General features: G+C 36.5%; 1 protein-coding gene across 3 annotated transcripts in view; it reads right to left on the bottom strand.

The window, feature by feature from the left end:
- Gasp (Chitin binding Peritrophin-A domain-containing protein Gasp) overlaps nucleotides 1–25433 on the bottom strand; it is a 28910-nt gene extending 3477 nt beyond the window's left edge. For 2 of the 3 annotated variants that reach the window (XM_083135645.1, XM_083135647.1), the window contains exons 1-4: nucleotides 25281–25433; nucleotides 7778–7987; nucleotides 4226–4414; nucleotides 1949–2159 (exon numbers count right to left, since the gene is read on the bottom strand). In XM_083135645.1, the coding sequence (XP_082991771.1) occupies nucleotides 1949–2159; nucleotides 4226–4414; nucleotides 7778–7987; nucleotides 25281–25416 (746 nt within the window). In that variant the 5' untranslated portion in view covers nucleotides 25417–25433. Of the gene's footprint in view, nucleotides 1–1948; nucleotides 2160–4225; nucleotides 4415–6165; nucleotides 6376–7777; nucleotides 7988–25280 lie in introns of all 3 variants that reach the window. The other variant, XM_083135646.1, reaches the window with a different exon arrangement.
- Nucleotides 25434–25921: the final 488 nt, after the last annotated feature.

Below are 25921 nucleotides of genomic sequence, written 5' to 3'. Positions count from 1 at the left end.
TAGTATTATGTCTGGGAGCATTTCTAGCTACGAGTAAAAATATAGAAAAAATAATACATCTAATATTATCATGCTTATTTCTGACTCATGCGATAATGCATAGTGAATATTTTACTAAGTTAATAATAACTATAGATGCTCTAGAAATGATCACACTAGCTTTAGGTAAAGCATGACTAGAAAATCTACTTGAAATGTATTTTGAATTTCAGTTAATTTAGAAAACTGTCAAATAATTATAAAGTTGAAATTATATTTTCCAAAAGTACACAAAAATATCAGCAAATATCTTAGCATTTATCATATCTTCCACAGTAATTTAATTTACTTTAACAGTGACTTCGTAAAAACTATTCAATTGAAAGCAACACGTATAAATGTTTGCTTTGTACTTAAGTGTAACACTTTGAACTGACAAACAAGCAAAATAAATGGTCAAGAAGCAGTAAAGAAATTAAATGCAACAATTAGAATTACATATAAATATTACAGAAGATTCAGTGCGTTCTTCCGAGATAGCGCGTGACATGGCGCAGGTGTCGGTATTTTCGTCCCGTAACGTCTCGCTTATTTACGCACATATCTTTAGCACGTCGACAATTATATTTATATTGCATAACTAGTACTAACCTGTGTTATATAAGTTGTTCACGCGCTATCTCGGCCCAAACAAACGCACTGTATTTATAAATATATAAATAAATAAAGCGCTAAGTTTTATAATTGTATTCAGAATCTAACTAAAAGGAAATTTTGTGCGAGAGATAGGTTGCATTTTGCAGTTTCATGGTGTGCCTCGAAATCTTTATTTTCGAACTCTGTAAATCCTTCCTATTTAAATTTGAAGATTCATTTTTGCTTATAATAATTCGTGGTTTTTGTCAAAAAGATCATCCATCACTTTATTAAATTATTCAATATTATTTTCTTATTTGTAAAAAACTAGACAATCAGGTCTTTCTAGCGCCTGTAATTTTGCAACGTTAAAAATATGAGTCTAAATTAATTGGACTTTTTCAGAGGAAAACTGCATACTATTGAGGCTGTGGTAGATCTTGAGTCGAGGTCAGACTAGACGTTTTCCGAAATTTCTCTCCTTTCGAAAAACAGCAATGATATTTCAAATTCTGATAAATTAAATATGTTTAGAATTCCTCATGAGTTTTCTTGTGGCTTGCTTTCGCTGTTGTCTAGATATCTGTGATGAAAAATAGGCTCACCTATATCTATCCACGAAACTATTGCGAATACTTACAGGTTCACGTGAATGCTCTAGAAGGAATTCCGAGCAAATATATTTTTTCAGATTTTGGAATGTCATTGCGGCTTTCCGAAAGGACAGGAATTTTCCAAAACTGTTTGGCTGGCCAAAGGTCCTGCGTGCCCTTAACAAGCAATGTCTAACGTGCAGCCTTCGATATGAAAACGTGGCCCGCAAACTGAGTGCGATAGAGTTGTTTCATTTTATAATTGAACACAATAAAATAATCCTAACGGATAGTCTACACTGAGATTATAATGCATATGATGACGTTAATCATTATGATCCGAAATTTTGAATACAGAATATTACAAACTATTTACTGCAAGAATAGTGTGTGAAGGTAAATGTGTTTGAGATTCTCTCGCGCGAAGCGTGTGTTAGGCTACATTGAAATTCCGAGTGAATGAAGTTTTGAAGAAGTGCTCTTTAGAACGACTGAAATGTTAATGACTCTTAAGAGACTAAAGAGAAAGACGTAGGTCTCTTTCTCTTGGCATACTTTTGCAAGGTACTTAATGCATGTAAGATGATTTAGTTGATGAAAGTTGGCCTCTTGCAACATATATTTCAACTCCAAAGCCAAAACGTTGCTTACGATCATCAGCAAGAAGCAAGAATATAAAAATACATTAAGAATACATTTTTTCAATATATGGTTCAATCGACTTAAAATTAGAAACTCACCATCCTGGAACATCTTCAGGGTCTTCGCAGCTTCCAGAACCATCATCATCACCAATCTTGAACACAGTGCCGATTGGGCATCCGTATTCCCTTGGGACACCGTCCAAGCACACGTAGTACTTTCTGCAATCCTCAGGGTGAGCGTGTCTGGAGAAGGTGCCGCTGTTGGCGATTTCTCCTGGAGCAGGGCAGGCGAAACCATTTGCAACCTCTGCAAAGGGAAAAGTCGGTCCATTGTGTCATGAAATAATCCCAATATTTCCAAAACCTCACCATGCTACTATTAAATTCCATTTATATCGATATTTACAATTAAGGCAGTAAATAAATACAGGGTGAATGTCTCATTATGATATATCTGTGAACGAATCTACTTATTTCCATTATAATGGATGACTGCAATGTATCACGTGCCAATTTAGTCAAACTTTATTTGTGGGTAGTTCTGTATATTCACGATGTTTCGATTAAGCAATGTATTTATAACTAATGATTTCAACAACTTGAATTGTGGTTAACTTTAGCCAATTCGTATTAAAACCCGTAGTTGAATATCTATTTGCCACATAAAGTTAACATGCTTATAAGTTATGCATTTAGGCTCGTATTGTATTAAAATTCGACAACTTATATGTTCTCTTAACACGATTTTATATCAATCATAATCGTATATTGAGATATTGGTATTACAGATTTGTATTAAAAAATATATCTAGAAATCTTAAATCGTCTTGAAATGGGGCAGTAAAGGGCACATTATTATTACAAATTTACCACATGGTCCTATGTACATCGAAGAAGACGCTGATGATTTCCTTAACAAACAGAGACGTATATTTAAAATCATAACTAGTAGCATGTTGTTTCGTATCTCAAGAATCAGTTCTCCGACATATTTTTCTAGTTTCCATAACGGACAGATATTTTCCACCGTGATTGGCCCTTCACAAGAAAAACTCGGACCAATAATTGTTATCAGAGGCATGCAGATAATGCTCCACGAGGAAACGGCAGTAGTTTGATTTTCCGCCCTTACGTAATATTCGAATTATATTTTTTAGTAATTGTCTCATATACGTAGTTTCCGCGTTACAGCCTGTACGTGACCTTCATTCTTTAATATTAAAAAATATATATTTAATGAAAGAATTCGAGTTGTCATTTGATATTGAAATCATCAATAGTAAAGTTATATAAAATAAAGAAACAAAAATAATCATAAATAAATCTAAAATGTCATAATTTGTCACATTAATGTTGTGATGGATGTCCGAAAGGCACAATCTGAGAAGACAGCCACATTTGATGGGAAGACCTCTGTTTGTTTTTAGTTCTTGTTGCAAAGTAACTCTGAGAAAGTTTTCATGATATTTTGATGTCAAGTCTTTGCACCGATAATGACATTGACTTATATAATCGGAATTTGTGGTGTAGTTTACAGACCAAGTAATATAATCACTGATCAGCATTTTATTCGTTGATTTTATGCATTCAGGTGTTGCTGGTTCCATGTGGGGTTATTTAAAGAAATAGGAAACAAAATAACACAATTCACATTACTATTAGATAACAAAGTTGCACAGTCATAATAAAAATATGAAGTACATATCCACTTGTAATAGGTACTGAGTTTCCCAACTTTTATCTGGATGTGCATTCCCTTCGACTGAAAATATTATTTTTGATGGCATCGATTTAGCAGCTCAATTCTACTACTGTGAAACTTTTGCTAATTTGCATTCTTTCATTGCACCAATTTCATGTGTCACTATCCCAAAATGAAGTGAAAATAAATGGAAATACATAGATATGAAAACAAGTTTAATACACGTATATGAAGAAGTATCTGAGAAATAGCGGCGATTGGGTGCCAAAACTGGGGGGGGGGGGGGACAAGGAAATTTTACTTTTTCTTGGTAGACAAGGCTTAGCATTAAGGCTTAGCCTAATCGCCGCCACTGTATCTGAGTATGAAGAACTTCACAGATCTGAAATTAATTCGAAAACAAACGAAAGTTGAATCACTAATGGTGAATAATTCACAACTGAGGGCCCACATCAGGTCTATCTTTTCATCTCAAGTTAATATCAGTAGCTGTTGAAGTAAGGACCGCCCGCAGTCGGTGCGGACTGTAAATACTGTATGAATTGAAGAATGTTGATCATATGGATTATCACAATAATCGTAGATATCCATGTAAAACAAGCGTTGGACGAGTAATTGACTTTGAATAAAAGCTTTTCTAATAAGAGCAATTAGAAAGTGTTTTGCCTTACCTTCGTGTTTGCATTCTGGGACCTGGTCAGCCCACATGCACACTCTGGCTTCTCTGTCGTAGGCAAGACCTGGAGAGCACTGGTATCTGCTGGCCTCACCGTCCCAACAGTTCCAAAACACGTCGCACTTCTGTTCATCAGCGAAGATACCGAAAAGACGTGGGCAATGAGGCGTGCTTATTGCAGGTTCTGTTGAAACACCAAGTACCATTAGAAGACAAGTTTGAAACACATAACACACATTCCAAATATACAAAAATTATAAAATGTTTAACAACAATTATACTTTTCATTTCTAAAAACATATTATTCCTTCCAAATATAATCTAAAATATTATCAATTGTTTCAAACATTTTAATAAACATTCAATGGGTTGATCTAAATAGACAGAATCTCAAACGTTCTCTTGTTCTGAAGGTTTAGAATCAAATTAATGTAACAATCTTAAAATGTATTCAAAATGAAAGTAGCAATGGCCAATCAAAAGAATTTAAGAATAACAATATTTTTAAGGAACAAATTCGTGTAAAATTTGCGTGTTTGCTTGTAAGAAATATCTCAAGCGGATATGTAGATTGAAACCTGTTTATGGCACATCATTTCTGAAATAAACAAACCTAAAATTGGTACCTGTTATAAGTTATAAACGTTCAAATATGACGTGTCATGTTGCATCAACTCATAAATATTCATGCATTCTGGAAAGTAAATTTCTCAACTGGTTTACCGTTTACTGACTTAACATGTCTAATTACCAACATTTTAACACACTTTGAAAAGAAAGTTTATCTTCAAAAGCGTAAACACAATACTTAACTCATCCAAGGAAATGGAAGAAACTTGTTTTACACTTACCTCAAGATGTTTTTTGCAAGAATATTTGCATCTTAAATGTAAATTAAAGTTTTTAAAGTTCCAGTGAAAGGAATGTTCAAAGCCAATGTTCTTGTTTTGTCTTCCATTGAAATGTAGTTTCACTTTCGTCTACAGTATTTTAATTTTGCTCATTTGTGTAAATATTGACTAATTTTAAGTTTACATTGATTTAATATATATATTGAGATCTGAAGATAAGTTTTTTAATAATTGTTTACTTATTCAATGTATGATATTTCCGTATATCATGAACAGACACTGATTACCTAAATTTGTTCAGAGGTATCCGAACACTGTCTCTGTGTGAAACAGGGACATCTGGGAATTCTGCTGCGAAACGTATTTTAACTTCTCTAAAGAATTCGTAATGATGTAAGAGTCGTGCATAAAAGTGCGTTGTTTCAAATTGTACGTATAGCGTGGCATTATTAGACTTCAGAAAAGCACCAGTAATACGTAAACTAAAACAAAATATTCTAAAGCGCTTGTTAACACCTTAACACTTCTCAAACACGTGCAAACTGGACCAGCTATCTAGATAACGAAGCACTGACGCGTCCAGTGGCAAGTCCGCGTACATCTGTAGGTCTAAATGCCAGCAGATGCGATCTTACTTCCCGCCGAAGGTAGCCGCTTTTTCCCGGGCGACTCGACCGAAAAAGGCACTGTATAATTAAGCACCATGAGATCATGAGAGTTGCTATGATCATTAACATTGTTAAGATGAGAGTGTTAATGTTAGTTAGTTATCATTGGCAAAGTTCTTGAAATGAAATAAGTTTCTTGTGGTATTAAAATGGCAGTGTGGATTGTAAGATACGATTCAATCTAGCACTAGCATGTTTTACAATTATTTATAGATCTTATATCTCCTGTGAGTATCATGTAATCCTATTTCTCGCCAATTATATTGAGCTTATCTGGAATATACAGTATATAAATTTTAACAACAATTTATACTGGAATTAAAATTCCTTGTAACTACTAATGACGTTGAGTAGTGGTAGATTTTGAGGAATCCCCTTTTCACAGTTTATTTGCCACTTACAAACTCTCAACTTACCTAGTTCCTCCCTTCCAGTGCAGTCAGCTGCGTACGGATAGTCGCAGTTTTCTCTGGTATAGTCAGAATCGTCAAATACCAACCCATTACCACAAACCTTGAGTTCGGCTTCTCCTTCGGTGCATTGCCAGTAGAGGTCGCATTGTTTGGTGTGCGGGAAGAAACCGTCCGATTCCGGACACTTGAAATCTGATCTGTCCTGGGCTAAGCCTACAAGTACAAACCCATCACCCTAAGAAATGCATGAGAGTTACAATGGGAGGATGAATGCCTTTCCAAGGATACAGGAAGAGTGTTCAGGAGATGGAAAATGAGGTTTGTGGACACATCACTTCCTCTTTACGGAGTACAACCCAGTCCTCGTTGATGCGTGGAGATAAGATACGCGTTTCTGGTGCCTGCACTCAAGAAGTTTCCTCTCAAGGTTGCATACTTGATTATTCCCGTCGGGCATGTGTTCCAGTTGTACTGCCAAGGACGGTGCCGAAGTACGCAGTAGCATGCATATATTTGCTTACAAGCTGCAACTTCTCTAGAAGCTTCTTGGTTGCAATCCCTTTCGTCGTGAAAGTCGAGAGGCGAAAGTTGTCAGAAGCTCTGAAAACAACGGAATAGTGTGAGGAAAATGAAAGAAAGGTCGGTTTCAGATCTGAGAGTAACGTGCAAATGAAAACGATAATTGCCACTTCGGTTACTTTCTTCGTGTCACTAGTCAGTGGCTATAAACTTGCTCCCTCGAGAGAATACCCACCGTTGTTCTTCCGTGTATGAAAGATTGCCGGAAGTTGTTCGGTGGTCTGGGTTTTTGTTCTGTCTTGAGGTTTACGATTGTGTTATGTTCAGCACCGAGAAGAAACCAGGCAATTTTTATATTCAATCTTGCGGTGTATCTTAAAGCACCGGTTGACAGTCTTTTGATATTACTTGCAAAGCATTTTTCACGACTGAACGAAAGTGTAATCTACATTGGTTACACTATTTGAGAAATTATCTGTGAATCTCCAACAATACATCACTTTCACCTTGTGGGAAGAAGCACTATATGTGTTTCAAATTTAAAATTGAATAAACTGAAGCCAAGAATGCCTTCCTATCATGCTTCTAGGAGTATAAGCAAAGAAAAGTCGCTAATCGGAGCTCCATCTTCTCGGTTCTATGCGTTATTTCAGAGGAGGTCGCAGTTTTCGTTTTTGCTCAAGTAGAACTCGTTATACTTATCTTCGGAAAGTACTTAAATCTACTTCCTCTTTTCCTAATTCCTTATTGTCCTTAACCGAAGGAATATGCAGGCGGTCGTTCTCAGGCGAAATGTCGGTTTCACGTTCGTTGGATCAGATAATTTGCTTATTTTGAATATTTTTTCCTGCTTTCCCCCCGAAGAGAAATCCAGTACTGCGTCAAAGACTTGCATAAGAAATTTCACGGTGGACTGGTTATATTTACTGACAGAGGAATACTTTTTTGCTAACATGGAAAGTTGTTCAAGGGTATACAATGAAGTGGAAAGTAGGCAACTAAGGATTTTGGGAATGTTGGGTTCAGTTTCATTACTTCTAAGAACTAAATGTGTCTAATGTCTACCATTTTCCCAGAATATGGTTTACATCCATACCGATTTCACTTCTGTCACCACAGTCGACATTATGGAGATAGTCACAGTTTTCTGTCAGGTACTTGGGATCGCCGGCGTCGAAAGCGAGACCATTTCCGCACACTTTTAGATCCGCAGCTCCTCCATCGCACTTCCAGTATTTGTCACAGGACTTGTGGTGGGGATAGAAGCCGTAGTCGTCGGGACATTTGAAGTTCTCTTGGCCGAGAGCTGAAAATGTTAGGTTAAGAAGCGAGTCAAGAAACATGCAAACAAGCAGCAAGCTCTTTAAGAAACATAGTTTGCAAGGCAGAGAGAAAACAATAAGATAATAGCTCAATAGAAAGAGAGTAAGATTATAACTTCTACACATATTATCTATGTATCTATTTTGAAGTGTACTATTAAGATTTACCTTTAGAATCACCTATAATATGAACAACAACTCAATATCTGTCAATCTTCAATCCCACTAATTATGCAATTTTCAACATATTTGAATTATGAAGGACATTACTTTTCGAATAACTATAACCTAGAAAATTAATATAATGTTTATGCTATGATTACTGTATATACACACATCATCTTTCCAAATCCATAATAAAAGTTATGTTTTAACTTTCAACAAGTAAAATTTGAGTATACTTTAGTTCAAATTTGACCATTTTACATTGTAAGCTTCTATAGATTCCGAGATATGGTATTATCCAGATTTTTTTTTACACTTTCACAATACTTTCTTATTGTGCTCTATAATAGAATGAAAATAAAGAGTCACGCCTAGTGCGGACAAAAGATTTTAAAACAATAATCTACATAGAATAAGTTTAATATTATGCACAGATTTGAAAAAACATGAAAATAACTTTCGCCAAGTTGTATAATGATAGAAATGTCTTGGCAGAATATGGAACATGATAAGTAAGAAATTATATTTTAATGTGTATACCTCTACTTCTGACATGACATATCAGATCATTCAAAATTCGCAGTCAAATTGTATTAATTTATTTTGCTTCTTATAGATTTATTTTAAAATTTCTTTACTTCTACTTCCTACTTTAACGACGCTGCTATTCTTGTTCAATCTTGAATCATTTAGCATAAACGTGTAAAATATTTTCGATATCTTTCAACCTGTCAAACTTTATTAATGTAGAAAGTTACCAACCACAAAACTAAACATTTTAAATATGAACGTTTTGTAAATGAAAAAGTAAACTACCAACCACAAATAAACAAGCATGTGGCATAAAAGTGATATTGATATACATATTATCATGCCAGAATCATTCACAAAAATAAAAAAGGACAGACAAAAGCAATGAAAGACCATAGAAATTCAGGATTTTATAAAGCTACAAGTTTACAGTAAGCATTACATTTTTAATAGAGTTGGATAGTAAAATATAATTATTTCGAACAGGTTCAGTAAACATGCTCATGAACGGAAAAAGTATTATTTCAATAAGATTCTTCCAGAAATTAAATATATATTAAGAAATTTAATATTTTTGTTCCTGTTCGAAATATATAATATTGAAACATAGAAGTACTAATCAAAGGCGAAGGTACGTGTACTTATGTACAAAGCAAAATTACATGAATTCATAGAAAATTGAATGCATGAAGTTCCTGAAAGGAAATGAGAGGAATATGTATATACAATAGCAGTTAAGAGTATAGCTCAGTTTTTCTCGATTTTGATCCTGGGTTTTTCATCTTGCTTAATAAAGCTTCGTGATTTTGTCGGTTGTCAATCATGTGTCAATCTGCTGAATAGTTCTTTCATATTTGGCAGTACCTTTGTAAGTAAAACAGTCTGTTTATGTTGGTTGGTTGAATTGGTGTTTTAAGTCCACTTTATGCACAGTAACGCTAATTGGGACTAGACCTACAATTTAAAGAGGGCTCCGAACCGCTATGTGCCTCCAGCGGGTATCGAACCCGGACCCCCTTGATTACAAGGCGACGATGCTACCACTGCGCCATCGGGGAGGCCCCAGTCTGTTTATTTGTAAGCAGTTCCCAACCTTTATGGATTTGCCTGAAAGTATGCAACCCAACTTACATGTTGTTTTTTTTTTATGAGAGTTTATTTTTTCAGTGCACGTTACTTTTAAACCCACAACGCACTTCATAATGTAGTTCTTCTTGTTCTTTCGACGTACTTTAATTTTTGGATTTAAGAAAGTAATCTGCGTTTGCATGTGATTAACTGTGGTCATACGAATTGTTTCTATAATGAAAAATCTTTAGTATTGTCCGATGAATGATTCTAGTGGTGGAACATACTTGGATTAAACATCGTTACTCATCTTTCGTATGAAATATGATAGATATACAAAGTATCACGACGTATTTTCAATATTTATTTTTATGATAGCGTCCTTGAACTACCACAGTGGTGCTTTTTTCTTGCATGGCACTCAGCTATCACCAGTCAGTGTTATGGTAGTTTGCTGATCAAAAAACAAGCGAGAAAGTTAAATTACCGAGGGAAAATTTGACTTCTCCAACTTTTCTTTTGTTGTCTTTTACCAAACAAGAAAACAGTGTCTGTAGGTCAGTGGCTGTGAAACGAAAGTGAAGTTAGAAAAACGATGTATTCAAATGAGGGATATTTTTTCTTTAGCAAAGAGTCTCTCTAGTGTTTGCAGCACTCTTCATTTTACACTTCGTAAAGCAAATAATAACCAATGAATGAAATTGAACACGAGTTTTGCATATTCTTGGAAAAGTCCGCGTTGTGTTGAATCGAAGTAATAAGCAACCTATCTGCAAGTAGCAGATAATATGTATCTATGAGATTTCTTTACATAAATACATTACATATATAATAAATTGTTGACCTTCCATTTCCAAATGGAACAAAGGTAATAATGGTGTGAGGGCAAAAGTGTGATGGCTGACTATTAAAACTCTCATAAATATTGAACTCGTGATTTGGTTGTACATGGTCAACGAAGTTAGTAATAAGTTGTGTTTTACACAGCGTATATTGATAAACTTGTATTTTGAATTGTATCTTCTGCAAATATGCTGTAAAAGAAACAAACTGCCGGAGTACTAATTGAGGCGAGTGTACATGCTTTCACTCCAAAAGATCCAAAACGTTACCAATAAGGATAAAGTATATTTTATCTGTGCGCCATACATTTTTTACTGTTAATTAACTAATTATTTATATTTTCGAAATATTAGGTAATTGTTATAGAGGAAACTTAAATATGAAAAATCTAATAGTCTGCTTTCTTGCGTCACGTGTAGTTCAAGTTTCTTCAAAATTTGGAACCATGGAACTTGCGAATGTTCTTGGAAAAGCTTCAACATGCATAATCACTGTTTAAAAGTCCATGTGTAGAGAATGCCTAAGTACTTGTTTGTTTTATTATTTTAATTGTGAAGGGTAACAATATTCGATTCCGATTAAATGTAATGGTTTGGTTGATTTTACGATAGATTGACGTGAAGAGAAAAGCTAAGAAGCTTTGCTACAATCTTCTGCACCTCAGGCGTTGCTGAGGATTTTCCAAAGCTTCCGGTGCCTGAAGGTGTAAAGGTTGTAATGAAAATCCTGTTTCAATGAAAGCTTTATTATTTTCACTTTAAGATAAAATAAGCTTGCTTGGTGTCTGTTCGAGATTTAGTACGAATATCTATGTTTTCATAAGTTTGATCTAAGTATAATTATGTCATCATCCTTTTCTTTGAGATTTGCAACATTGCACCTACCTAGCTCGTGGACAAAACTTGGCACGAACCCAGAAACTGCGATGAAAATACATCTAATCAGATCTACAACCGGTCCACCTTGACATGAATTGCGCAAGATATTCCAGGAGCTGTCTAATTTTGCGTGATAATTTCATTGGAACAATTAGTTCAAGTGATGAACGCATTTGTAACTCGCAGGTCAAGATAACAGATCAGGAAATTCCTTTCGTGAACTACTCGAAGATGTTGAACAAAAGTGAAAGCGATCGGTTGTAAGAACCTAATACGTTTCCATTTGCTGACTGTGCGTGCCACACACTTCCTGTTCCGTTGTTATTTCTTATGCGACGTGGATGTGCCCCGATGTTGACTTTAGACAGACCGAAACAGGTTAAATCAACAACTTTGAAAACAGCAGGAAGCTACTCGGCTACAGCTAGTACTGGAATGTGGATCCTGGTAGGTAGGTGCGTGATTTGGGCAGCAGAAAGTGCAATAAAGATTTGTTAACGCGTGCGGCTTCCTAGATTGAAACTAATGCCCGTACTGGTCGCCAAACGGGCATGCTCTAAGGAAACTACGCAAAATAAATACCCAAACTTGTCGCTTCTGCTTCTGATATGTTAATTCCCGTGAAGCAATGCTTAGACACTTTCTCTCCTCGATAGTTTCTGGCCGAAGGGACGACGAGGAAAAAAAAGCCAATTCCTGTCCTGTGGGGCTCATGTGGTTGGATTTCGCCTACTCTGCAACGAGTTGGTAGTACGGAATGGGAAGGCCTGACCCAGATATGGTACTTCGACCCAAGCCACGCCTAGCACAAACCAGAGAGCTGACAAAAGTGAGAGAACTTGAGAGTCGACACGGAGAAACAAAACGATTAAGAATGAAATATTTGCAGACGAGACATGAAGTGCTTGATAAGCTTCAATAACTCCATGATCAAAGACTCTCCTGTTACTGTTCGAGTGGAACTTGAATTTAGATTGGAATCACGGTTCTGATTTTGAAGGTGTGACGGCAATCATAGATATGTTAATCGAGGCTTGTAGGTAGCCATTGTGACATTTACCTTCCTCGCTAGAAACCTTGGCCTCATGAGTAGATTAAGAGCAAGTACCTCAGGCGAAATTATCCATATACTCCCTCCCTTGTTAAATAATGCATGAGTGTTATCAGAATTTTGAAATCACTTTCTAAAGTTAGTGACAATTACACATCTTGCACACCTTAAAGTCATTGCGTATAATACTTATGACGTAGTTGAAGAATCTTTTATGTATTTAAGTTTTAATTACATGCTTCCTTGAACGAATTCTTGCAGATGTAATTTGCTTTCCTAGGAGTAAATTTCATTCCCAGTTTCATTAGAATCTCTGTGTGTAAATTATAGTAATGATTATTGATTGATTGATTTGGTGTTTTAAGTCCAGTTTATGCACAGTATGACTAATAGGGACTGGACTTACAGTTTAAAGTGGGATCCGAACCACTATGTGCCTCCACTGGGTATCGAACCCGGGACCCCTTAATTACAAGGCGACGACGCTACCACTGCGCTATCTAAAGGCCCTTATTATTATGATTGATTTGCTTTATTTTCCTTCGCCTTTTGTGCCACTTTTTGGCTAATTTGCGAAGATGGGGATGAGTGATGATATGATGAAATTGATTAATGGACACTCACAAACACCCATGCCCAGGCCGGAATACGAACAAGGGACTGCTGGCATCGTAGCACGATGTGCTAACCACTCCAGTAATGATTATGCAATTATTTTCGGATAGTAGAGTATTCCGCAAGAAATGGCATTCAATGTGAAGTTCCTCCTACATATTGCCGCGGTTCATTATCGAAAATACGTTATGTACCATTACGTATAATTTATCGTTACTATGGAATAATTGAAACACACGCTAAAATTCCCATACATATTGGTCATACTACTTATATTTTGATTAATTGGTGTTATATGAGCTGGACGTCAGGTTTTAAAACTCGCAGAGTTGGGTGTAACTGTGGTTTTACAAAAAAGCTCCAAAGGTATATCAGATCTTAACCACACTTCAAAGTTATAGACGAAATTTTGAATTTTGAAATTTTCTCCTTATGTTTGGTGGGTGAAAAAGTAACGTATAATTTACTTTTTTTGATAATATTTTCTCTACATGTTAGTATTGTATTAGTATGTGCTAGTCTAATTTACAACAGGAGTAGTCTTATGGTAGTTTTTAAATGATATATTAATGGAGATAATTCAGATACCGATTTGGATTCACGTTTTCCAAACTCTTATTCTGAAGTTCTACTTATATTTCTTGATTTTATTTTGCTATAAGTATATGTTGAAACAAGTATAATCGGTGAGTTCATCCATGCCTTGAAGAACTCCATGTTTAAGTGGATGTTACCTACGTCCCATTATATTGAAACATCGTCAATAAGTACACACAAAATAATAGTTAAGAAGTATTCATTCATTTCAGAGATGTAACATAAGCTATTTTAAAATCCCTCCGTTGTTACATTTTTTATCCGTAAACAAAGAACATGGGAACTTCTAAATTGTTTACTGTTTTCCCGTATTCGGTTTGGATTGGATTCACACAGTGCCTAACACCACCTAGTAAAGCGCAAGTTTCTTGCGTATTCAAGAATCATAAAAAACATCAGTTACAACATGCCTTGTTCTCCGTGTCTGGTACAGAAGAGAACGTGTTTTAGAAAGTACTTAGCAAATTTTAAAAGAATATAAATTCCTTTATATTATTTACCCGAAAGTATAGAGGGCCTGTTTTTATTTAGGTATGTTTATTTTTATCATTGTTTTCCGAAATGTTGTGAGGCTACAGACATGAGCATTAGGTAGCCAATAATCAACTACGGGTAAACTGAAGCTATAAATTACAATCGTTAGCAATAACAACGTGATATCGACTCGAAATATACATCAGTGTATGTCTATGTTTCTCTCCAATAGTATTCGGATTGGGGAAAATATTGACAGATATCAGGACGAAGAGGTGGTTTCCTTAGCAGTACCCCTTTTTCACATTTCTATTTTTCTTTAAAGTGGCATGATAAACCTAATAGTAGTGTCTATTCACAGAGGTCCTAAGTTCGAATCCTAGAAAGGCAGGGATATCCAATGCTTTATATTTTCTAATTCATCATTACCATCAGTAGCGCCGATTGGGTGCCAAAACGGGGGAACGCGGGGCAAGGACAGTTTACGTTCTCTTGATAGATAGGCAAGAAGTGAGGGGCAATTGCCCCTCACGCCCCCTAAATCGCCGCCACTGAGTCTCACCTAAAGGTAGAACAACAACATAAAACTAACAAGAAATATAAAGTACGAAAATGCCTAGTGATATAAATAAATATCTCCCAAGTAATATTTTTGTTAAGAATAGCCATAAACGCGTAATATTTCTGGAAAATTTGTAAAAGTGGGTACTTTATTTTTGAATGTTTATTTTTGTACACACAGTTCTAAAGTTAACATCCTTTAAGCAAAATTTGAGATGCAAGTATTATTTGTTTATGCAATCCAATGTGAGATGGGTCCGTATTCATTAGTAGTACATAACAAATTTAATTGTTATTGCATTATTATTAATTATTGCCGGTATCTCTCTCTCTAATAGTGGAGGAAGTCATATATAGTATATGGTTTACCACAAAAATACGTTTACGTTGAACAAAAACTTCCACACAAAGCAGATGATATCATTTACATCAGAGCCTGAAATAATTTCGTCCTGCGCAAACACACAGTTCTCATACAGTGCGTTCGTTTTGGATCTGGGCCGAGATAGCGCGTGAACAACTTTGAACAACTCTTATAACACAGGTTAGTACTCTTTATGCAATATAAATATAATTGTTGTCGAGCTAAAGATACGTGCGTAAATAAGCGAGACGATACGGGACGAAATTGCCGGCATCTGCGCCATGTCACGCGCTATCTCGGTCCAGAGCTAAAACGAACGCACCGTAGAAAAGGAAATTAAAATTATGATAGTTTGCGCACACGTTTGTTTGTGGTAAGAAATCGAAAAGCCTGAGGAGAATATGGCACCGTCTTAGCATGAGTGTGAATGGCCGTGTTGGTAATAGAGAAGGGGAAAAAAAGGAAACCACCCTTTTTTCTTGCATGTGGCATGGTTTCCCGATTCAAAAGGCATCCATTTCTTGCACGACGAACTACGGTAGCCTTCATCCTTGGCTGATTAAGGAGCGCGGGGAACTCATTCCCGACCGTGACATCGCCTGCGAGGCAGATGGAGCCAAAACAGGCCGTCGTAAATATCTCCTGATAGAGAAAGAAGACTTTCTCCGGTTAGGAGAAAAAATCTACTTGTGTGCACCCGAGTCTCTCCATGAGTGTGTCATTCTAGAACACCAAGGACGGTGACAGAATATTGTACAAGGTAGTAATTCAACAATGCGATATCCTTGTCTCACAGCGACCTCTTTTTCTAGCCTTTTTCTTTTTTTCCCATGATCCCTTTGTGATGGCGAACTGGTAAAGTGGTGTAATGCCATTTTTACAGCTAGAGGTGCAATATCTAAATTCCAACATTCTGGTACACGGGATCGCCATAATTTTTATTGCCGGAATTAAAAGAAGAAAAGCTTTCTCGCTTCTAAAGAATGCATTGCTTATGTTTATCAAGCATTGCGTGACGGTGTACGTCTTATAGTACTAAGCATTTCTAAAAAATTCTCGTACACAATAGAAGCTAGTTCGGTTCTAGTTACATTCTGATGGTTCAAAAATATTTGTAGAAAGTTCGTGAGACGGTCGGTGAACTAGCAAATTGGTAACATAGTAAGCTCGTACGGTGTTATGCAGAAATATCACCACGCAAATTGTCCAAAATTGTTTTTAATCGTTTCTTTTTTTATCTTACAGCGTATGCGTTATTTAAAGCATGTAATTATATTGATGGTGAAGCAGAGGTTACTTACGCCTACGGTGACGCTTTTATTTTTCAATTCTTGAGCTTCACATTAAATAAACTAACGCGACGATGGAAGTATATCTTGTAATATTTACGCTACACACTGTACCATATATGGTAGAGCATTTTGGCGCAAGTAATTTACGATTGGTTGCCGATTTGATGGCATGCGGAGTGTTATGTTCGTGACTTAGGTATTTGCAAGCAGCTTGCTGTTGAAGTAAATGTTTACATTTTTTAAATATACCCACATTAGTCATACGTGCGATCCGAGTTCAATTATGGGGCTAAATAATTCTTATTTATCTCCAATCAGCATTTGTGTTTGCATAACCTTCTACAGGCTTATTAGCATATTATTTTTACCTATCGCAAACGTTGTAACGCATCATTGAAATGTATCTAGTGCATAGCTTTAAATTCATAAGTGACTTTTGACAGGATAATTAATTGGGTGTGGTTAATTAAAGCTTCCTCCTCTTACCTCAAGCACAGGTAATTGTCCATTTTTTAAACCACACAAATATCACTGTGCTAAATTCAAGTTCATGCTGCAATTGTAGGTTTTTCGAAAGGACATGGTAATTCTATAGTTCGTGGGAGAGGGCATTTTTTTGACACTGTATGTCAGTTGCTAAAAGACCGTGAAGTCAAAGAATTTGAAGAAAATATTTGGATTTGGTGGCATGACAAGCGAAACGAGCGACAATGACAAAAGAAGTAACAATGTACAACAGAACTGAGAAAAAATACAGCCACTTGTCCTCTTTTTTCAGATGTGGTCAGCCAGAAGACTTAAACGAGGTCACTGGGCGAAAGTGAAAACTTTTTGTTTATTTTTCCCCCGTCTACGCCGTTCTCGCAGTCAGTTTTCCAACGGTAGAATTACCGCTATGCACGAATTTTGCTTTCCAGTGACGGTAACTGGAGGAGTGAAAATACAATATGGGTTTCCTCAGGCAGAAGACCAGGAGAACCCTGCTCTCTTCTGATCCACGACTCTGAAGAATGCAGTCGGCTAGGCTGCGACTTCCAAATGCTGGCACACGCTCTTTCCTCTAGGTGTGGCGGGCAACTCACGACGAATACCAATGCTCGCCTACGTCCCCGACAACATCTGAATCCCGCTTCGAACGGGAACTTTTTGACTTTCTCCCATCGCGGTCTTGTGCAACCCAGGAAGGAAAAAGAGCAACAGCCACGACTTCGCGGCGGTATTTGGGATCCAGTGACGTAACCGAAACGAAAAGATCACGTGCCAGATCGCAGATTCCTGAAGCCGACCGACTATCCATGCTTTGGCCAATCAGGAAATCCATATGTCTCTGCCGACTGTTGTTTTCTCTTGGTATGAATAACCATTTCTGGAAGGAGCAACATGTAGGGACCTTTTTTTGGACCGAAGAGCTCATTACTTCTTGAGGTAACCGGCTGTCATCGGGAACACACATGTGCTGGAGGCAGAGAACAATGTGGTTACATGAAGCAACGGCAAACACGGAAGAAACAAAAGAAGTTACGACTGCGAAGTTCAAAGTGCAATACAAAATATGAATGCTTAATGCACGATTTTCCGGAAAGGTTGCGTTTTTGTACTGTAGAAGCACAAGAATAAAATAGCCAATCCAAGCATATTTAACGAATCACCACCAGAAATAACACATAGGTAACAATATTGAACAACTTTTCGCAGACTATCTCTTTCCATAGTCTGTTTTTCTAAACATGTCGGTTGAATTTATTTGCGTTTGCGTTTGTCATCTTATTTTAAGTAAAGTCACAGTTAATTACTATCAGTTATCGATATTTAGATTAGACGGTTGAAAAATATGCAATGTATGTTTATATTAAGTATATAAAACAGCGTCACCTAACGGACAGACAATTCCTAATCTATCGAAGTAGCTTCATAGATGACTCTAGATTCCATTGGATGTGACTGCTTATGCTGTATATATCAAACATTCCCCATGGTTTATTCAAAATGGCTTACATGTACTTTCCTTTTCAATCTGTCCAAACTAGACAGCGAGGCAATAAATGGCAGACCTCGAGTTGTTTACCAACAATAACAAAGTCTTGCTGAAGGAAGAAATTGCCACGATCCTAATCACTGCTATTGTTCTCTGATAGGCATCAGTGAATACCCTGTGATTGCGTCTTTTGAATCTTTCGTGAACATACAATAAAAATACCCCTTTTCCTTTTATGGTGGGTTAATGCAGTGACCTTATTTGTACTCAGTTGAATTGTTCAAGCCTCGTTCACTGATAGATCATTTCATGTAAGAACCGATCGTCATATGCTATCACGTGTGGTGAAGTTTGGGAAAGAAGAAGATAAAAGCTTATCGTTAGTATCATGACTGAAGAAATGACTTAGAAGTTTCGGCTGCTTGTCAGAGTGTAATAAGGCCTACTTTATAAGTGTCCAATGCTTATTCTCATAGATTTAATGCCTTACTTTCTTCCTAAAAGTAGGTTCATTCATTGACCATTGCTTTCTCTGACGGATCCACTAGTATGAACTGACACGTGTAGCGATATTTTATTCAAAATGCCAGTTACGATTGGAGCAGTGACAAGTAATTTCCTGCGCATTGTACCATGACATGAAGGTACACATTGAAGGGTAGGGGATGGGTATGGGAAATTTTCCGAGATCATCAGTTCCGAGAATCGAACTCAGATATGAATATTTTCTAGACATTTAATGTTGCAAAACGAAAGAAGAGACACGGAGTCGTCAGCATTAACATTTCGCGCGATCTTCATAGATCTTTATCCACGCTTGCATTTTTTAAAACAGTGCTATGTTTGCATAATATAGTGGAAGTTATCGCATCAACATTTGTGTCATGTAAGCTTAATTTTTTGCACAAATGTAAGACAAAACTATTTTTTCGAAACAAAAAGGTGCAAAAATATTTACACATACATCTACCGAACTTTATCATCATGTAGGCATCTCCAAGTTTCCTCACCTAACGAACATAAGAGATGTTTCGAATACCATAAAGTGTGGTGCTTCACCACTACATGTATGCTCTCATGAGTCACGTATCACATGTTGCACTGATGAAATCTGCACAGATTTTCTCGTTTTATTTCAAAATAACTGCAATGAATCTGTGAACTGCCGGAACATATGTCTAGAGTGTACATAAACGTCCAGATAACATGTCAGAAAAAACAATGACAGTCAGATGACTATAATTAAGACACGCACGGTGACGAAATAATTGCTCCAAGATGTTTCACATTGTTAAAAAAAACTCGTGTGAAGGAAGAGTCAGCACACTTGTAAATGACATAAGAGTTGACATTATTTCGACATTTGTGTGTCAGGAAGCTTATTTCTTCCATTGCATTGTTGCATGATTCCATCGAAGAACCCTTACATGTTCGTGAGAACATGGTTTATTTTGAGAACAGCTAGAAGTTTGTAATTCAACATCGATGGTTAGTGCAAGTTAATGATAACCGTTAGAGAAGATAAGAAATACAACTTAGCGGTGCTAAAGTTAGGAAATTATTATTATTGGAATCTGACATAATTTTTCCTATTTTCTTTTCTAAAATACGAATTGATGAACATGTCCCATACGCTGTGACCCATACCTTGAAGGCAGACCGATTTATTCACAAGACTAGAGTAGTGTGGGCGACATTACAATTCTGATCAGGTGGATCCAGAGTGCCTACCAGATCCGCGCTGAATACAGAACAGATTTGTCTCTACATCCAGAAAAATTCAAGCCGATTGACCAGGTCAATTTACGCCTTTCTATTAGGTCAAATTATCATTGTTTCCGTACGTTGACCTAATAGAAACTCTCGCTTGTTAATTAGAGTTCGTTTGTTCTTTGTACCCGCCGAAATTTGTAGTTGGTAGTATTACTTAGCACACGACAAGGCTCGATCTTTTAGAAAGTTATATGGAAAGTGTATTGTAATGAAGCGTGCTGCTAAGGTATTTAACGAAGACATCTATCGGGATGGTTTGCCATTCATAATATATGGTATTGTGTCCATGACCATACGTTGTAATGGATGTAATTTTTTTCCGATTGCGATGCAATTTCGGAAAGGTTGGGTTAAATCCTACCTCGTGACAGTAATTGTATCCATGGAAGCTGCAAAATCCCAGATATACCATCTATCGCACAATCGGTGGTTTTTTCCAAAGATTATGGCTTCAGAAAGGTTACTGGCAATTGTCAAGTCCATCAAATTTAGGACAAGGCAACGAAAACAAGACAAAACTCAAAACATTGCAATGATGACATTTCCCACCGTTAAATATGGCACGATGAAAGGTCGCGCGAGGACGACAATGACGGAAGCTACTCGACAGATAGATACACGCAGACTCACAAGGCCAGTACGGGATATAGGGCTAAACTCTAAAGTATTATAGTTGGAGATGGTAAGGACATGAATTGGTGATAAAATTGGCCAGAAACCTTAAAGTCATCCTCTCCCAAATAGTGAAGTGTAATAATAATCAAACACAATTATGATTTTAGCGTTTCTTGGGATTTATTTAATATATATATATATATATATATATATATATATATATATATATATATATATATCTTGCACTAGATTATGTTACAATTAAGTTATATTCGATTCGACATTAGATGCCATTAATGTAGTAACCTTCTTCAAGTACATTATATGTAAATAATAGAAATTATCAAGTATTTGTGGAAGTGTTTTGTATTTTGTTTTAAATTGTAAAATGTCTCTCCGTAGCTAAATTCCAAAAGTTTTGGAAAAGTTTGTCTTTAGACCACTTTATCTTCAGACAAGGTAATCGGGACTGGGCCTACAGTTTCAAGTAGGATCCGAACCACTTTGTAAAGTGCTTCGAACTCTTTGATGATTGTTCCTGTCGAGAGTGGATCCACATTTTTTTCTCAGTGGGATATCCAAATAATTCAGATGTGACTGAACATCGTGAAGACGATCGGGAATCTGGCTGTGGCGAACTCCACGGTGCGTGGCTAACACTGTCTCATGTAATAATGGTGACCTGAGTTCGATTCCCGGTGGAGGTAAATTGCACACTGGTTTGGATCTCCATTCAAACTAGATCCACCCGCAATTAAACCTACCCGAGCATAAATCGGACTTAAACTCTGCCAAATTTGGCCAGTCTAGCGGAAATGGGAGTCGTTGCGCGAACGATGAATGCCCGCTTGCAAGACCTGCCGAAGAGCTGTTGGCCAGGGTATTTAGTAAAATGTAATTTTATTTCTAATTAACAAACGTGGATTAGTATTATACCAAATTAATATTAGCCATTTAGTTTTCTCAACAGATAGGTAGTTATTGATCATAACAAGCTGTACCATACCAAAAACTACTATTTTTAAACTTGGTACAGTTGGAGAGTTGTTGGCTCACCAAAGCCCTATTATGAATAGTAATAATGTGCATTGATTGATGTTAATAGCCTCAATTCTCATACAGCCACAACATTACAATAATCGACCTATTAATGAGTAAATTCCATACCGGATACGGTAACTTTTACAGCTTGATTTCTGTAAATGTACACGATTTACATTCCGCTACTCATAATGTATAATCAGCGGGTCACCGACATGGGCAGAGTATGTGGCACGTACGTAGATAAAAATGTATATATGGAAGTTTTGGACTGGAAATTAAAGATTGAAAGGATTGCGGAAATTGAAATTTTTAACTTCTTTTGAAAATGAATAAAGGGTCTAACGTGAAGAGAAAAAATATGATATGCTTATTGCTTAATGCCACTGAGTAAGTTGTGAGCCATAGATTCACTCTGGTTACTTCACTAAACACGTCATATGATTATCATAACTACATGTATATATTCACGGACACTTCTGGGTTGTAAAATTCGTATTGGCTTTGAATGCTATCGCTCCAACCCAGAAGTGTCCTTGATTGTATAACCAGACAAATGTTTGAATGCGAATAATCTAAGGAAAGTATTGATATATTTACAAATATAATTATACGTATGTAGAATTTGGACACATGTAGCATAGGTAAGATATTACTTCACAATTTATGGAAAGAGTACTGAAATGGCGTCATCTCTCTTCATAATATCGCAGTCTGTTGCAGACACTGGCATTGTGTAAGAAACCACTCCTTGTTTTTAACAACCCGACCTTCGGGCCTCAGACAAATCACCATTAACTGTCCGAGCCAAAATTGACCGGTTTCAAGACTATTCTTATCACGTCTTGCCAGTGTTACACTTAAGAAACGCTGATTCTCCAAGTCAAGGATGGTAGCCGATTACATTGATGTATTTTCTATGCACTGCTTGCTGCGGTGGAACAGAATCACTCGTGCAACTAGCTATGCAGCATATGTTGCGACCCAAATCTTGACGTGATTGATAGCCTCAATGCCTTCGCTAATTTCACATAGCTATGTAGGGCATGGAGGTGGATTCCACAGTGCATTCTGGCTTCTGGGAAATAGTTGAAGAACAGTCACTTCTTGGAGGATGTCGAACTAAGATGATGAGCAACGTTTGCTTCAGGTCCACTTTTTACACAGACGCGCTAATCGGGACTTCATCTACAGTTTAAAGTAAAATGCAAACCAACCGGGAATCGAACCAGGAACTATAATGTGATAGAAGCTGAATTATTGTTATTGTAGCCAGTGGCGTGCTCATTTACTGCCCGGGTTGGACATCGGTGCAAATGGCATTTCCTCTACATGTACACACTGTTGATCTTTTACGCACTTGATAATTGTTAACATAAATATGTAATGAAATTAAATCGAATAAAATACTTTATAAGTATTTATGGAACCAAAGTGTCCATTGTAAGCTTGATAGAAAGGAAAATTATCTCGCGCGAGGTTTTTTTTTTCAGAAGTTAATTTCTGTACTCTGTGATCGACTACTATTCTTCACTTTGTTTCATTCCAATAGCACTATTTCAATTATACTATATATGCCATACAATCGTGAAAATTGTATAATTGGAGGTAGGGCGTTTAACACTGCTATAGAAGTGAGATTCTGAATCATCCACACACGAATCTGTTAATTAGGATTAAGAAAAACTGTTAACGAAAAAGTTAATGAAGTGGCCATAAATTGAGCATATAATAGTATTGCAAGAAAAGAGAGAGATTATACTTGATAACGTTACATGTGATGATGTTCGTAGTTCGAGTTTATAAATTCGTGATGTTAATAATAGTAACCCTATATGCATAATGCTTCAGTTTGTATGGCGAAATTTGACAGGAGCAAACAAATACATGGAAGTTTTCACAAACCTTTACATATAATTTAACCAACATTTCGTCAAAATTTAGTACGACTCTAAGTCATAATTATTTCTTAATACGAGAAACTAGTTTGTTCAAGGACGAGAATCATTGAAAATGTGTCGCAAAAGTAATTGAGAGAATTCACTACACTTTGATGGAAGGTTTGGTGATGTGTTAAACTGTTATGAAAGCTACAACCTCAAACATTTTAAGCATATACTGTTTGTGCAATGAATAAATCTGAGATCAAGTGGTAATCACAAATCTTTAATTAGTAAATTGGGTGAGAACTATTCCGAATTAAATCCCACAGCTTTGATCCCCATTTATGTTTTTTTATCAATAATAATTTTTAGATGGATCCACTTCATAAATAACGTTTTAGTACAAATTGCAATTACTGTACATATTTATTGTGTAATAATAATATCGTCAAAGAAATTGTTCTTGTTCAGTGTATGTTTTCTGGTATGTAGTTGTCTACAGTCTAATTGTCGATGTCAGTGGACAGAGTAATATAACTTTGTATAAAATTACACATTATATACAAAATAAAAATAATGTTAACTTTTTCACATTTCTAGTAATAGTCAGGTTTATGCGGTAAAAAAGAGATATGAACAATTAACGTAGATGAAAACTGATAGTGAGATACTAAAGATGAGTCCAAAGAGATTTTAGAAGCCAGAATAATCACTAATGAGTGCGCTTATGAAATATGTGCAATAGAAATGAAACTAATCTAGTTTTCTAATAATTTGTATCTACATTGATTTACAAATGAGTCCAAATTATGAAAAGACCTATATAAGATTATGGCAAAGTGAAAAGTAAGGAATAGGTACACGATGCAGACACCTTGAAAGCAAGTTGGAACTGTCGGCTAGATGGCCGAGTTTGCAAAGTGCTGGACTCACGATTTCTACCGAGGGTCCCAGGTTTGAGTTCTGGCTTGGGCATGTTTGTTTGTGAATCAATTTCACTATTCATCCTCATCTTCGCGATTTGCCATAAGTGACAAAATAGTGACTCGAAATAAGAAAAATACAAATTCAAGTTAATTTTTTAGGTTGCATGTAGTCAACAATGCTATCTAAGTGAACAATAGTTTCACTGTGTTTCATGTAAATGATTAACGAACAACATCGACGCAATCTCAATGTGCTTTCAGACACAAATTTCAACTTGGATAATTTTAGATCACTTACTTCTTCATTTATTTCTTTTCGGAATACATGAACAGTCCATTTGAATCCAGAAAAAGTGTGAAAATATAAACACTTATCCAAGACACTTTTTTCGTTCAGCCAACTCCTGTGTTGTTTCGAAGTGCACACACGATTAGATTTCACGTTGCTATATCTCCTTAATCCTGTCCAACTTTCTTCACTTGCAAAAAAGCACAATGGGAAAAAAACGAAAAGGAAAAGAAGCCTTCCGTAAAGAATGCACTGAGATGAGTCGATGTTTCTTCGTTATGCGTGTGCAGGTATGTAAATGTGTGTGTGTGATAAATGTGTGTGGAAGTTACATACCAATCCCAGCTACAGCTAATAACACAAGCACGTAGGTCTGCATTGTTGCTCGCACTGTTTCTTCGGCACTGAAAGCACTAATGCCGCTCCTCGCCCGATCGCAGGTTTTATACCCGCCTCGAGTCCATGGGAGCATTTACCGCTTTCTCGTCCCGCCACTGACCTACTCTCGAACCCAGGCGCTTCCACCGCGGAAATAGCTGCTGGGAGAAAGGAAAATACGAGATGATTTTCAAGTGCACAGGGCGGAGCGTCTGCTGCACAAGTCTGCCTTGAACTTATTTCATCCACCCCCCTTACCTCTTCCTCCTTTATTTTATTTTTTTCTTCTTTTCGATCAGTCCTTCTGTTATCTGTCTTCGTTTGACTCCCATCGAATTTCCGTTTTCGTGATACTTCGATTCAGGGTTGTGCAGAACATCGAGAGGTATTTTCGGTATGTAATTTCTCTTTCAGAAACATTAATTCCCTTTTCTTTCTAGGAATGGATCCGCTATTACATATGCAGTTATGAACTTGCATAACGAATTTATATTTGCTTAGGTCGTGGCTTGGAATTCTTCATAGTAACATAATTAATTATTATTTAGCCAACGTTTACGTCGTCGAGCGGTTGATTCACGATCTCGTCACCTAAGGTT

This window comes from Lepisma saccharinum, chromosome 14 (assembly GCF_977018435.1).
Source record: "Lepisma saccharinum chromosome 14, izLepSacc3.1, whole genome shotgun sequence".
NCBI lineage: Eukaryota > Metazoa > Arthropoda > Insecta > Zygentoma > Lepismatidae > Lepisma > Lepisma saccharinum.
Note: the sequence above shows the minus strand (reverse complement) of the source record. Positions and strands in the feature narration are given on the sequence as shown.